Source organism: Alligator mississippiensis, chromosome 5 (genome assembly GCF_030867095.1).
Source record: "Alligator mississippiensis isolate rAllMis1 chromosome 5, rAllMis1, whole genome shotgun sequence".
Classification (NCBI taxonomy): Eukaryota; Metazoa; Chordata; order Crocodylia; family Alligatoridae; genus Alligator; species Alligator mississippiensis.
In genome coordinates, this window is record NC_081828.1 from 98205273 (window position 1) to 98219076 (window position 13804).

The 13804-nt window shown below is 40.5% G+C and overlaps 1 protein-coding gene across 8 annotated transcripts in view; it reads right to left on the reverse strand.

The window, feature by feature from the left end:
• Positions 1-13804, reverse strand: part of DNAH5 (dynein axonemal heavy chain 5) — a 278412-nt gene that overhangs the window by 61200 nt on the left and 203408 nt on the right. For all 8 annotated transcript variants that reach the window (XR_009462504.1, XM_059728602.1, XM_059728606.1 and 5 more), the window contains 6 exons: positions 12316-12430; positions 11869-12045; positions 8029-8232; positions 6387-6566; positions 4517-4654; positions 3855-3990 (listed from right to left, as the gene is read on the reverse strand). Coding sequence is in view for 7 of the 8 variants with exons in the window: in XM_059728602.1 (XP_059584585.1) it covers positions 3855-3990; positions 4517-4654; positions 6387-6566; positions 8029-8232; positions 11869-12045; positions 12316-12430 (950 nt within the window). In the remaining variant the exon portion in view is untranslated. The remainder of the gene's footprint in view (positions 1-3854; positions 3991-4516; positions 4655-6386; positions 6567-8028; positions 8233-11868; positions 12046-12315; positions 12431-13804) is intronic.

Consider the following 13804-nt stretch of genomic DNA (forward strand, 5'->3'; position numbering starts at 1 on the left):
CCTGGACCTCTTCAGCCTCCGCAAGAGAAGGTTGAGAGGCAACCTTGTGGCTGCCTATAAGTTCATCATGGGGACACAGAAGGGAATTGGTGAGGCTTTACTCACCAAGGCGCTCCTGGGGGTTACAAGAAATAATGGCCATAAGCTAGCAGAGAGCAGATTTAGACTGGACATTAGGAAGAACTTCTTCACAGTTCGAGTGGCCAAAATCTGGAATGGGCTGCCAAGGGAGGTGGTACTCTACCCTACCCTGGGGGTCTTCAAGAGGAGGTTAGATAGGCATCTCTAGCTGGGGTCATCTAAACCCAGTACTCTTTCCTGCCTATGCAGGGGGTCGGACTCAATGATCTATTGAGGTCCCTTCCAACCCTAACATCTATGAATCTATGACCTCCACAAGCCGTATGGGGCACTACACAAACAGACTGACAGTGAATCCTGGGCAGGGAATGGGAGGGTTCCACTGGGAGCCCCCTTTGGAAATTGTATGAAAACCAATGAGTTCCCAGCATTCCAGAAATGTAGTCCAAAGAAAACCACAAAAAAAAAAACAAAAAAAAAAAAAAAACAACAACCCAGCTAGAAGAGCTGGCCACTACCACCACCAATATCGACAGCAATCAACCAGGTGGCAACAAACACCCACCCACCCGCTACTCTAAACCTTGAACATTTTATGACATCATAGTTGTCACAGCAATTATAGTAAATAAAAGAAAAAGACATATATTTGTAACATGGTGGGATGGGAAGGGAAAGGAACAGGAGGGGAGGATTCATGGGGCTCATCTTTTGAATTGCAATAGGGTCTTTGGGATCACGTACTGATGGAGAGAGACCAGACTCACCAAGCATAGGCGGGTGCAAGTGACAAGGATTTGGGGGTGACGCTGCCCAGGGAAGACTCCCAGTGAGAGTCTGAACTGTTCAGTGAGAGTCCAGGGGTGGGGACTGGAGAAAGTGGTTGATTTACATGCACATCCTGCTGCAATACATTAGGAAAGACCTTGCAGAGGGTAAATTGGTATTTGAATCCCCCTGCTGAAATCTGTGGGGAATGACACACAAGGCTTAACTCGTTTGAAAGCACTGTTCATGCAAACATGAACATCATGTTCTGCAAACACAAATGCACCACACCAAAAAAAAGCCACGTTAAAATTTTCAGGTGCTCTACATTCATGCCCATGTCATCTACACACCCCCTAAGAAACTGAGTACATATGTTCATTTCTACTGGAAGAAAATGTCTTCTGGAAGAAAAATATTACAGGAACTGTATTATGCACTCATTCCTCCAGCCCCATATTTGGAAAACTTCATAGATAAGCTTTCCAGCCAAAGGCCACTAGAGGGCTGCTCCCTGGGTCATCCCTGCCTTTAAGGAAGCCCATTAATTTGTTAAGGGAGCCTGCACTTTCTCCTGCCTGGGAATGGAGCAAGCTCTCAAATGGCAATTGCTGAAAAGCAGCAGCTGCTGCAGATAGCCAAGCAGGGTCCTTGCCCTGGAACAATGCCCCCTCATCCTGCCAATGAGCTGACTGGCAGGAGGTAGGCATTCTCTCATGGTAGGAATGCTCCCAGTTCTCCCCCACAGAAAAAGGGCTGGGACAAATTTCAAAGCTGGCACCTGTAAGCAGCCCTGTTCCCAGCCACTGGCTTTTAAAAAAATCACTGCCCTATTGTTCAGAAAGCTGATGTGAACTAACAAAGCCCCCTGACTCTCTCTCAGACCCTGGTTTCAGGAAGTCAAGAAGCACTGGCTTCTGCTCCCTTCACCTCCAAGTCTATGGAAGGGGGCAAGCAGCTCCCCTGACACCTTCAAGATTAAGGTGACCCTCATCTCAGGAAAGCAGGAAACCTTTCTCTGGCTCCACTCCTCCTTGTTCCCTGTAGGAGTTAAGCCAGGACAAACTGTATAGAATCATAGAAAGTTAGGGGTTGGAAGCGATCTCAGGAGATCATCTAGTCCAACCCCCTGCTCAAAGCAGATTCAGCCCCAACTAGTTCATCCCAGCCAAATCTTTGTCTAGCCAGGTTTTGAAAACCTCCAAGGATGGAGCTTCCACCCTGATCTGGGTAACTTGTTTCAGTGTTTTACTACCCTCCCAGTGAGAAAACTCTTCCTAATATCTAACCTAAACTTCCCTTGCTGCAACTCAAGACCATTGTTCCTTGTTCTGTCATCTACCACCACTAAGAACAGTCTAACTCCATCATGTTTTGAACCCTGCTTCAGGTAGTTAAAGGCTGAAGTTACATCTCTCCTCAGTCTCCTTTTCTCTAGACTAAATAAGCCCAGTTCCCTCAGTCTTTCCTCAGAAGTCATGTCCCACAACCCCCTCACCATTTTTGTTTACCTCTGCTGGACTCTCCAATATGTCCATATCCTTTCTGAAGTAGGGGGGCCCAAAACTGAACACAGCACTCCAGATGTGGCCTCATCAATGCTGAATAGAGGGGAATAATAACTTCCCTTGACCTACTGGCAACACACCTACCAATGCAGCCCAGTATGCCATTAGCTTTCTTGGCAACAAGGGCACACTGCTGGCTCACATTCAGCTTATTGTCTACTCTAACCCCCAGGTCCTTTTCTGCAGGGCTGCTGCCCAGACAGTCAGCCCCCAGCCTGCACTGGTGCATGGGATTGTTCTGCCCTAACTGGAGGACTTTGACCTTGTCTTTGTTGAACCTAATGAGATTCCTATTGGTCCAATCCTCCGATTTGTCTAGGTCATTCTGAATCCTAGCCCTACCTTCTCGTACATCTACTATACACACCAGCTTGGTGTCATCTGCAAACTTACTAATGGTGCACTCTATGCCATCTTTCAAGTTGTTGATGAAGATATTGAACAAAACTGGTTCCAGGACCAAGATGTGGGGCACTCCACTTGATATCGGCTGCCAACTAGATATTGAGCCACTGATTATTACCCTTTGAGCCTGATGCTCCAATAAGTTTTCTATCCACCTTACAGTCCATTCATCCAGCCCATACTTCCTTAGCTTGCCTGCAAGCATGTTGTGAGAGACCATATCAAAAGCCTTGCTAAAATCAAGGTACACCACATCCACTGGTCTCACTGCATCCATAGAGCCAGTCATCTCATCATAGAAAACAATCAAGTTGGTCAGGCATGACTTTCCCCTGGTAAATTCATGCTAACTGTTCCTAATCACGTTTTTCTCCTCCAAGTGCTCAGAAGTGGATTTCTTGAGAATCTGCTCCATGATTTTTCAAGGGACTGAGGTGAGGCTGACTGGTCTATGGTTCCCCGGATCCTCCTTCTTCCCTTTCTTAAAGATGGGCACTACGTTTGCTCTTTTTCAGCCAACCAGAACCTCTCCTGATCACCATGAGTTTTCAAAGATGATGGCCAATAGCTCTGCAGTCACATCAGCCAACTCCCTCAGCACCCTTGGGTTCATCTCGCTTGGCCCCATAGACTTGTACACATCCAGCTTTTGTAAGTAGTCCCTAACCTGTTCTTTCACCACTGATGTTCAGATGTATAGATGTTCAGTCTTCTGGGAAAAACTTTGCCAGGAGCCATTTAACCCTGGTTGTTGCTGGGTTATTTTCTCCCAGAGAAGCCATTTTTGCACTGGGAAAATAAGCCTTTATGTCTGTATGCTTGTGGTTTCTACCGAAAAAACAGTGATTCTCCTAATAGAAATTGAGCGCCTGCATCTGGCATAAGATATAGATGAGGTAAAGTACTCACCCAAGGAACACAGGTGCAAGGCAGGAATTTAATCCAATGTGCTCAGCATCAATCCAATTAACTCTTAATGCTACGTTGTTTAAGTAATTTAACACAGTTTGCTATAAAATAAAATATACATACCCACAAGCCTTTTGGTTTCTGCAGCAAATTCTTTACTCTGTTCAATCCATCTCTCTTTTTCACCTGCTAGACCACTTATAAGACTGGAGGCTGTTTGCATCTTATGTCTGCAACGCTCTGCATCTTCAATCAAAGTCTACAGGAAACCAGTTGCAAAAATAATTGTTTACAAGTGAACATATAAATCTAAACCCATGAGGGAAGAACGTTCACAAATGCCAGTTAACACTTATTGCATCCATTGAGAAGGATAAAACACTTGACAAAATGTTCAGAATAAATACTCTGTCACTGCTCGTCACTATGTCCCAAGAATGGAGGCATACACACCTAGATTTTGTCCTTCAAAAGTAAAAATGTGCATCCAATGTTTAATAGATGTTTTCAATTTTCATTCTGGTCTTGTAGGTTAAAAATGTGGTAAAAAGGTGACTGATGCCTGACACCTGATACTAGAGCCTAAGGCCTAATGTGTCAAGTAGGACTTCCCTGAAACCGTCTTTACTTCAGATACAAAGAAAATACAGGTTTCTGACCAAAGTATTGTGCTACATACATCATGTATTTCAGTGGAGTTTAAAATGCAGTGTCCTGTGCTTGTGCAAACAATATCAAAGTCAGTAAAGCAATCATATATTCTCTTTCTGTAACAAATACTCAACCTGTTTTTCCCTCATGGCTTTTTCATATTCTGCCTGCACAACATCTAGTTCAGCTTGCTTGGCATCCAACTCTGCTTGGGCTTTCTGCAGATCCACCATGGCAGTAGCAAGGCGATTCTCCTGAACTGCCAAATTAGCCTACAACGTATACAAATACAAAACAAACACTTTCACTGAGCCTTTTAAAGCGTTTTGTGTAAGGCATCTCAGTTGTAGCTTCCACCCAATGAATTTAGATATGAATAAATGTTCCATGTAATTGGATCCATCATGCCTATTCATTCAATTTTGACAGACTAAGTTCTGCTACAATTCTCAATAATTATACGGTAAATTCACAAGTGAGGGTAAAGAATTAAATCCATATCCCTCAATGTTACCTCAAATAAAACTCATAGTGGGAAAACATTTCCAAATTCAAACACATTAAAGTTAAACATATTTCACAATAAGTTAATATGAAAAATAACTGTCGGGCAGCTGCAGGGGTATAGGGTGTAGCCATGTTGATCTAAGGACATAGGCAGACAAGGTTCAGACAGATTCCCCATGGTCTTAAGCTACAAATTAACTCTACTCTAGTTGTTCCTAACTTTTCTTGGCATAGTGACTTTAGATGAGATGGATCATGGAGTATAAAACATTGTTGCCAACAGGTACCAAAACTTTTTCCGAGGTGTCACTCCAGCTTGTGTTAGAGAAAGTTACTCTCAAGCTGCATTTACACTGGTGGCTCAATGAGCCCTAAACAAGGATCCTTCTCAAAAAAAATGTTGCACATTTCCAGATTTCTCCATTTTTCAAAATATGTTTTACAAATTCTTGAAACATCTGCCAAGCCATTCAAAAAAGGATTCATTTACTCTTGCACAAAAAGTCTGCAACTACAATACTCACTGGTAAGCAACTAACGTTACTTTTGAAAGTTTAGACTTCAGTTCTTCCACAGTAGTAAAAATAAATAAATAAATAAATAAATGGCACTGATGAATGGCAAGTAAATACTTTGACCATGTAGAAATGGATGTTAACATTTCGAATTCAAGTCAACAGTTTCAGACTGGTTTATATATTTTAAAATTTCTCGCCTGGAAAATTAAGCCACACATCAATAAATGTCACTGTATTCTTTCAAACTTGGGAGGATAAATTAATCTGCACCAAATGCTAAGCTACCATGACTTAACTGCTTAGTTCCCAAGCTAAGTCTCTTACAGATAATTCAAGTATCTTACCATTTCACTGCAGGGTAGGCTTCCCCAAGGCTAATTCCATCTCTACCCTCCCAACAGATGCACAAGAGTTCAGTTCCCTAGACATGGGGTGGCCAAGCTGTGGCATGTATGCCACAAGTGGCACCAGAAGGCTTCTGTGTGGGGCAGACAAATCTCCATTCCAATGCCCCAGATGCTCCTTTTGAGAGGCAAGAATCAGAATGGCACTCAGGGAAGGTCAGGGCTTAATGTGTGGCATTCCAGCCAAGAAGGCTGGCTAGCACTTCTGTAGACCATGACAGTTTCAAAGACTAAAATATTGTTTAACTGGTTTATTTCATACTGAAAAAACATGACAAAACATACAAAGAAGCCAGATAGCTTGACTAAGACTCTTCCCTTCTTTAGGCAATAAATTCTTAATGAAAAAAGATCTCAAACTTCATTTCATCTAAAACATTTTAAAGCAGTGATTTAAAGCTCTACTACTTAAGAACTGACTTACACATATGCCGCCTGTTTAAAAACCCACACTTCAATTGGTAAGCCTGCTAATGGATTTCTTGTTTTTGTAGTAAGCAAGTCCAGGGAGCATGCTACAATGTCTGTGTTTCCCCGGAGTGAAGCTCCCACTAGCGAAAAATACAGAGACTTACTTTTAAGGGTAATACTTCCTTGTTGATAGCAAAAAATGCTGCCATAGCTTTGGTCCATGAGCAGAGGCCAGCCACATTCCCACATACTCGCTTTGCAGTTTCAATGTTGTAGTCTATCATTTCAAAGTAGGGGTTTAAAAGCTCTACTACCTCTTCATTGATTGTATCTTTTGGAAATTGCTAGAAAAATCAGGCAGGTAATACTTTAGTCACACTGTATCACCACACATGTACCAGATTCTCAGGAATAACTTTAAAGGCCTTCATACAGAGGTCCTTTGTTGTACATATTTTTGAGACATCAGTAACAGTCATCAACAACATGCTTATCTTAAATTGACTCAATATTTCTTAACTAGTGACCTTTACTACTGCAATTTAGTAATTAATGTTCAGAGGCTGGAATTTTACTCATAGTTTATGTAAGTTTTGTACCATCTTTAAATTTCCCAGTAATGTATAATCCATTGTACGTGGGTTCATGAGAGAAAGGGCAAAAAGAAACACTTCTAGATCTAGACAAAGAATCTTTTGTACATGTCAAAACAGGGAATCGTAGAAAAATTAACTTGTAAATCAAACTATTTTTTGACCATACACAGAATAACTTGCTATTGGAACTTGCTCTCACAACATTTGTTGCATTTCATCTCTCTCCTGTAAAGAAAGTTCTCTCCCCATTAACACCTACCTCCCATTACACTCCTATGATACCTTTTTCATCCTCATCTTTTTGTTCTACATCTAAACAATTTTGAATTTTATTCTTCATCTGTTGATGACAGTACTAGGAACATTTCCCCATGAAGTACAGCAGATATAATCTGTTCACGTAATAGCTTACTACATTATCATTCCTTCAAGTGCTATAAATCAATACTAGTTCAAAAACCCCTCATCATTAATGCATGGTGGTTGTAATATCATGAACTCTAAGAACTAGCCAAGTCTGCCACAAATAAGCCTGCTTGTCAAGTAAAGTACAGCTCAATTTCACTAAGGGTTACAAATAGGCTTCAAGAAAAAAGGAAATTTAAGTTTTGCAAATCTTTTTGTATCTTAGGTTAAAAGTGGCATTCCAATCCCAGACACTCAAATATTCATAATTAATTAATATCAATATATATATATATCTCATAGATCAAAGAAAAAATATATAAAATCATTTAGAAGTCAGCAGCAGAACTAGCGATAGCAAAAATACAAAAGAAGTTAATCCAACTTCTTATAAAAATCCTGTCATATAAACCCTCCATAAGACAGATTTATGGTTTTCTGATATACACCTACGCCCACAAGCAAAGAAAATTCCATACAGAAGTTAATTAATATGATATGCTCCAAGTAATAGCTGTTACATAGCTATCTTATAAAGGAATATAGCTATGTTACAGTAGAAAGGGCTTCTAAACGGCAAACGTGACCAAGCAGCTATCCAGTTTTTAAACTATGAATCTCATCTTGCAATTGTAGCCTTAGAGGAAACCACTTTTGATTTACTGTCAGGATTCTTGCCTGAGTAACAACTGTGGGACTGTGCCCATGTTTCTTAGTGGTAAGCTTGTAATAAAGATCAAATCCATGACCTGCTTTCTCTACTACAATTTTTGTGGTGCGTTTATTAAATAAAGTACTTCTCTACCTGCAGATTCTGTAAGAAGTTGCCTGCTGTCATAAGTTTCAGGGATTCCTGCCAGGATGGGATAGTACAGTTTTTCTCTTGATCCACTTTCACACTGTTCACTTTCCTGTGGAACAGCAGTATCACGCAATCCATGATACGCATGATGAGGTGTGGAGGTCGACCCAGCGTACGGACAGTGGCTATGTCTGCAGGCTTTATTGTCTGTTAAATTGAGAGGAAGGAACAGAGTTATATCTCTTGCCATGTTAGGAAGTCAATTAATAGATAATACTGTTATAAGATGGCAGACAGACAATTGCATTAGTCCATTCTACAAGCTTAAGACGGTTGTCTGTAACATTTTTCACTGTACAGTCATCTTCAAGCCAAACACATCCAAGGAACACATCCCGATAGGTTTGGGACTGTTGCCTCTTGCAACAGAAGCAACTTCTGCTCAGCAGCTCCCACAAGCTATCTATATGAATATGCCCAGTTCTGAGAAAAAATGCTGTTAGAAAAAATAGGTTATATAAAAAATAGCTCCTGTTTGTCCTTATTACAAGCTGTTATCACTGGAACACAAAAGGCCTATCACGTGCTTTGAAAATTTTTACTCTAAGTACATCCTTCACTTAACATAATAGTGCTGTCAAATAACAAACAGCCCTGGAGAATTTAAGAATGAATCAACTAACCAATACATGTTGTTTTTTAGCTGGGAAGTGTCCTTTAAAATGTTGAAAGTATTAAAATATATGTAGTTCTGCACTGCTAACTAAGGTCCATTTAATTCCTAGTAGATGTTTGTAATTCTCATCTAATTGCATACTATTATTGATTAAGTTTACTACTGTATAAAACTATGCAGAATTTCAACCAAACCAAACATTTTCTTATTGGATAAAAGTTGACTGAGACAACAGAAACATTTTGTATGTTTCTGGCAGATTTTTTTTAAATGTCTTTTCTTCTATTAGGGAATTATCACTGAGCTTTTTTGTGAATTGAAGAATTCAAGATGAAAATAGTTGATGGCCCACACTAAGCAAACAAATCTGTAATAGGAATTTGTCATCTGTACCTTACATTCATTTGCTACCTTTTTGTATAGTATAGTTTTAATTTACATCATTAAAATGTGCCAACTATAGCACAAAATATTAATAGTCATCTGACAATGTTAGTTGTCAGTCATATGTTATACAATCAGAAGAAATAGTTTGTCATAAAAACAAGATCCATCAGGTAGAATGGTTTTGTTCTTAAAAAATTGTTTCAGATTATTTGATTTTAAAATGTATTAAAATACAGAATAAAACAAGGGACAAAATACAGGTAAAGCCAAAGTAACAGTAACTGCTTATTTATTCTTTTAAGACATTAATGTAATACCCTAAATATTGATGATAGTTTAAATGATTATACAGCCAACAAACCTTTTTCATATATCATCCGATTCCCTGTTTTGTTTTGCATTCTACTGTACTTTGTATCTGGATTTTAATACAGGTTCATGACTTATACTTCTTGTTTGTGCATCCTTACCATTTCACTCAATCCCTATATTGCTGCTCATCTCCACAAATCAAAGTCATTACAACAGAAGAAAGTACATGTCCCAGGGAAACAAAAATGGAGGCACCAGAACAGCCTCCTACGGCGGGACCCAAGGCAGGCACGACTCATCCAGGAAAAAAAGAAGAGAGCCCTGAAAAGAAGGCATACTTACTGCCCACAGGGGAAAGAGCCGCACTAAGAAGGGCCACCAGTGTGGTTCGTCAGCCACTTTTATTGCCAGCTGGGGGCGGCACCAGCCGATGATGTCAGGGAAAACCACTGCCCGGCAGATTCAAAAACCAGCAGTGGAGAAATGGCAGAGACATATGGCAGGGACGCCCAAGTGTGGAGTTGCTTCCTGGGTGGCATCTCAGAAAGAGCAGCAGCCTTGAAAGGGGCAGGACGGAGACCCTCTGGAGGGGTCTCAGCTGCATTAGAAGGATGCATCAAGGGATCGGAAGGACCAGACACTGGACCCATGAATGGGGGCAGGCAGAGACCAGCACCCCAATCCTTTCATTATTTCTTTTTTGTTCACTTTATTTTGGAGGGCACCCGGAGTCATGACCAAGGAAAGACCCTCCATGGGTCCAGGGTCACAAAAACAGATCAAGGTGGGATTTGCAGGAGCCTCGGAGGAAGTTCAAGCACAAAGGTGGAGACGATCACACACCTCATGATCACCTGGGACAGGCAAGCCGTCCAGGGACAGACAAGGCGGTAAAAATTCAGATGAGGACATCACAGGGGACAGGCCAACAATCCACCATCCAGCGGTCTTGAGCGCTGGCACATGGCTGGGGTATAGGGGAGGTGTAGCCCCAAAAATGCTTTCAGTAGGTAGTACCTGGTCTGCGAGAATCATCACTGAAGAAGAGAAGACCAAGTCGTGGCAGGTGAGTGTTGGGGTTTCCCTCGGGGTGAAACGCAACCTAACACTTAAGTCCTGGGGACATACGTCTTGGCCAGAGCCTAGTGAACGCTCAAAGGCCACCCAAGAGTGCCTATAAGAGGTCAGGCAGGGGCAGTACATGGACATTTAAGACTCTTTAGAACCAAAAAAAAAAAACAAACAAACAAAAAAAAAAACCATCTGACCCCCTTCAAGGTTGGTATTTACCTTGACTGTTATTTGAGGCACCAGACACACCTTGCCACTAACTGTAGCATCTACTGGGAGGTTTTCCTACAGAAGTATCAGACTTATTCTCATCTTCAAGAGCTACAAGCAGATTAGCATTTCACTTGGGTTCATGCCTGCCCTAAGTCTTATCTGGTCAGTTTTTAAAAGAAACTCTGGACTGAACAAGAATGACAGATCTCTTCCCTTCACCAGAAAGGTTGAAGCAGGGGTATATTGAGAGAAAGAACCCATAAAAAGGTATTTGATGGAGGATTTCTCAAGAATTTAAGACCATTTGAAGTTACAAATTTTTTTGACGAGTCAAACCTTTAGATATTTCTGATATCACTGTATCCTCAACCACTCAGTTCTTGCCATTTCATGTTTAAATGGTATAAATGGGAAGTGTAATTCATTTCAGTGCCTATTGCCAATAGCTTCCGATTCTTTGTCCTCCTCCCAAAATGCTCTATGTACTTCACATTTATCAAGTTTGACAGAAGTGGAAATACGCATCAAACAATATAGTGAAATATCAGGAAAAGTAAAATGAGTACTTCACTCTTTACACACTGTAATGTAAGATTGTGTGCAGAATACAGAAGTGAGCTCAGTCTAAAAATTTCACTGCAAAAAAGGTGCCACTTTGCCCTACCTTCCGCCTGACAACAAAAAAAGTGGGGTTGAATAGCATTTGAATATGGAGACACAGATAACCTAATGCTCTGGTGGTTCTGTGCACTGGAAATTAGAGAAAACAACCAGAAGTAAGAAGAATTATCAGGAGGTTCAAGTGCAGTACCAGTTTAGCAGCAAAAATTAGAACAAATGAAAAAAAAAAAAAGATAGCTTTGGACAGCCCAATGGATGTTCTTATTCTGGTGAGCATAATGTTTAATTAGTAGCATAATGGTTAATGATTAATAGTTAATCTGCACTCCTTTCTTGCATACATTGGTGGTAGTGACTTGGTGTGTGATTTCACACACATGCTGTAGTGTTTGAAGCACTTATTCTCTGGTGGGCTTTACCACGAGCCTATTTAGTTTGATGTTCATGAAAAGATTTTTTTGCCAATTGTTATCTGGCCCACCCACCACTTTACCCTCCGTTTTCTAGTAAACCCATCTTGTGAAAACTATTATACTGTGTAGTCTAGGCTTTTTAATTCAGACCTGTAAAGCTGCCTCTGCCTCTTCTAAGGCAGGTTTTGCAGCCTCTAGTTTTTCTTCAGCAATGGCTTTATCTGCTGAGATGCTGTCAACAATAGTCTGGGCTTTATCTTTCACTTTCTGTACTTCTGCTTTCACCTTTTCAGCAGCTTGCGCTTTCACAGTGACTTCCTTCAAAACCTAAGAAAGAGAATAAATTCAAACTTAAAGACAATATATTGCTGCAAAAAAACTGCTGTTGTGTATTCATTTCCAAAAGGTAAAAATCATGGTCTTATTTCATATGTCCATGGGCTATCAGGATATTCAAATGAGATTGCCTTCATTTTCATTATCATTATTATGCAATTACAAATACTTCTTTTTCAGACCTTTTTCCTTGATTATTCCCAGTCAGCAAGAAAAGCAAAAACATGAAAGAGAGTAGGAACTATACAAGTCTGTACTTACCATGTCAGCTTTTTCATTAGCAACCTGAAGCTCCTTTTCTTTAATCTCCAGTTCTTGGCTTAATGCAGCCACAGATTCAGATGCCTCCTTCAATTTCTCCAGTCCTGTATTCATTCTATATTTTAAAAATAAAAAACAAGAATATACAGTTCTTTCCAGTATGTGTATTTCCATTTTTTTTTTTTTTATTTAATTCTAGCAACAGGATGACTAGTTAAACTACTTCAAAAGATTGTGTCAAAAATAAGCTGGTACAAAATACACGTCATCCAAATGATCAAATTGCATGCCTTCCTATTGTTTTCAGAAGCCTCCATGTTTCACTGTTTAAAGAAAAATGTTGTTAGTGATCAGGGAAAAAAGCTCTGACACTGAGTGAACATAATGTCTGACAATAGATGAATATCTGGCTGCTTTGCTTTCAAGAGCAGATATCATGAATGGTTCAAATATGAGTAGAACAACCAAGAATGAGCAAAAAAGTAGTGTGGGGCCCATGAAAGAATGCTTTTCCCACTTCTAAGCAGAGGCTGGTTATTTAAAGTGGTCAGAAATTATGCAGATTTCACATAAATGTGATTTTAAAATAGCCCACTTTGAGATAAAGCACCTAGCTCTGGAAACAAAGAAGAGAGGTTGGAGGAAGGAAAAGAAGAGAAATCCCAGCCTACTCTCCCCGTTATGACCTGTAACTTTTGCAGACAGATCTGTGGCTCAAGGATTGAACTCTTAAATCACCTCAAGACTCAGTGAGCCATAATAGAGATCCTCCTCAACCAAGGAATTGCCAATGATGAATTTAAAAATATCATCCAATATGCAAGACATAGTTCTCATTCCCAAGCTGGCACATTGAAACAAAAAGGTGACAAGAATTCACACCAAGTCAGGATCCCAAGAAACAACTTGGTCACCACTGTTCATCTTTGAAATTCTAGTCACTAAAACCTCAATCCTACTGGCTAATCCATGTCAAATTCAAAACATAAAAATTGTAGTTCCTAGGTTGAATCCTAAAGAAAATATTTAAAGAAAACTCAACCACCAACCAAACTAGATAGATGATTGGAATGGTCATAGTGGAGGTTGGGAACATTCATAGATATGAATGTCCAGAGGTCATCATAAAATCATGTATCCTGAGCTCTGATTTCATAGATTTCATAGACATTAGGGCTGGAAGGGACCTCGGAAGATCATCGAGTCCAGCCCCCCGCCCAAAGGGCAGGACGTCAGCTGGGGTCATAGGATCCCAACAAGATAAGCATCCAGTTTCATATTGAAGGTGTTCAATGAAGGCACTTGAACAACCTCCGGCGGCAGGCTGTTCCAGACCTTGGGGGCTCGGACAGTAAAGAAATTCTTCCTTATGTCCAGCCTGAAACGATCTTGTAGTACTTTGTGACCATTTGTCCTCGTCATCCCTTGGGGCGCTCTGGTGAACAAACGTTCCCCTAGATACTGGTGATCACCCCTGATAAACTTGTAG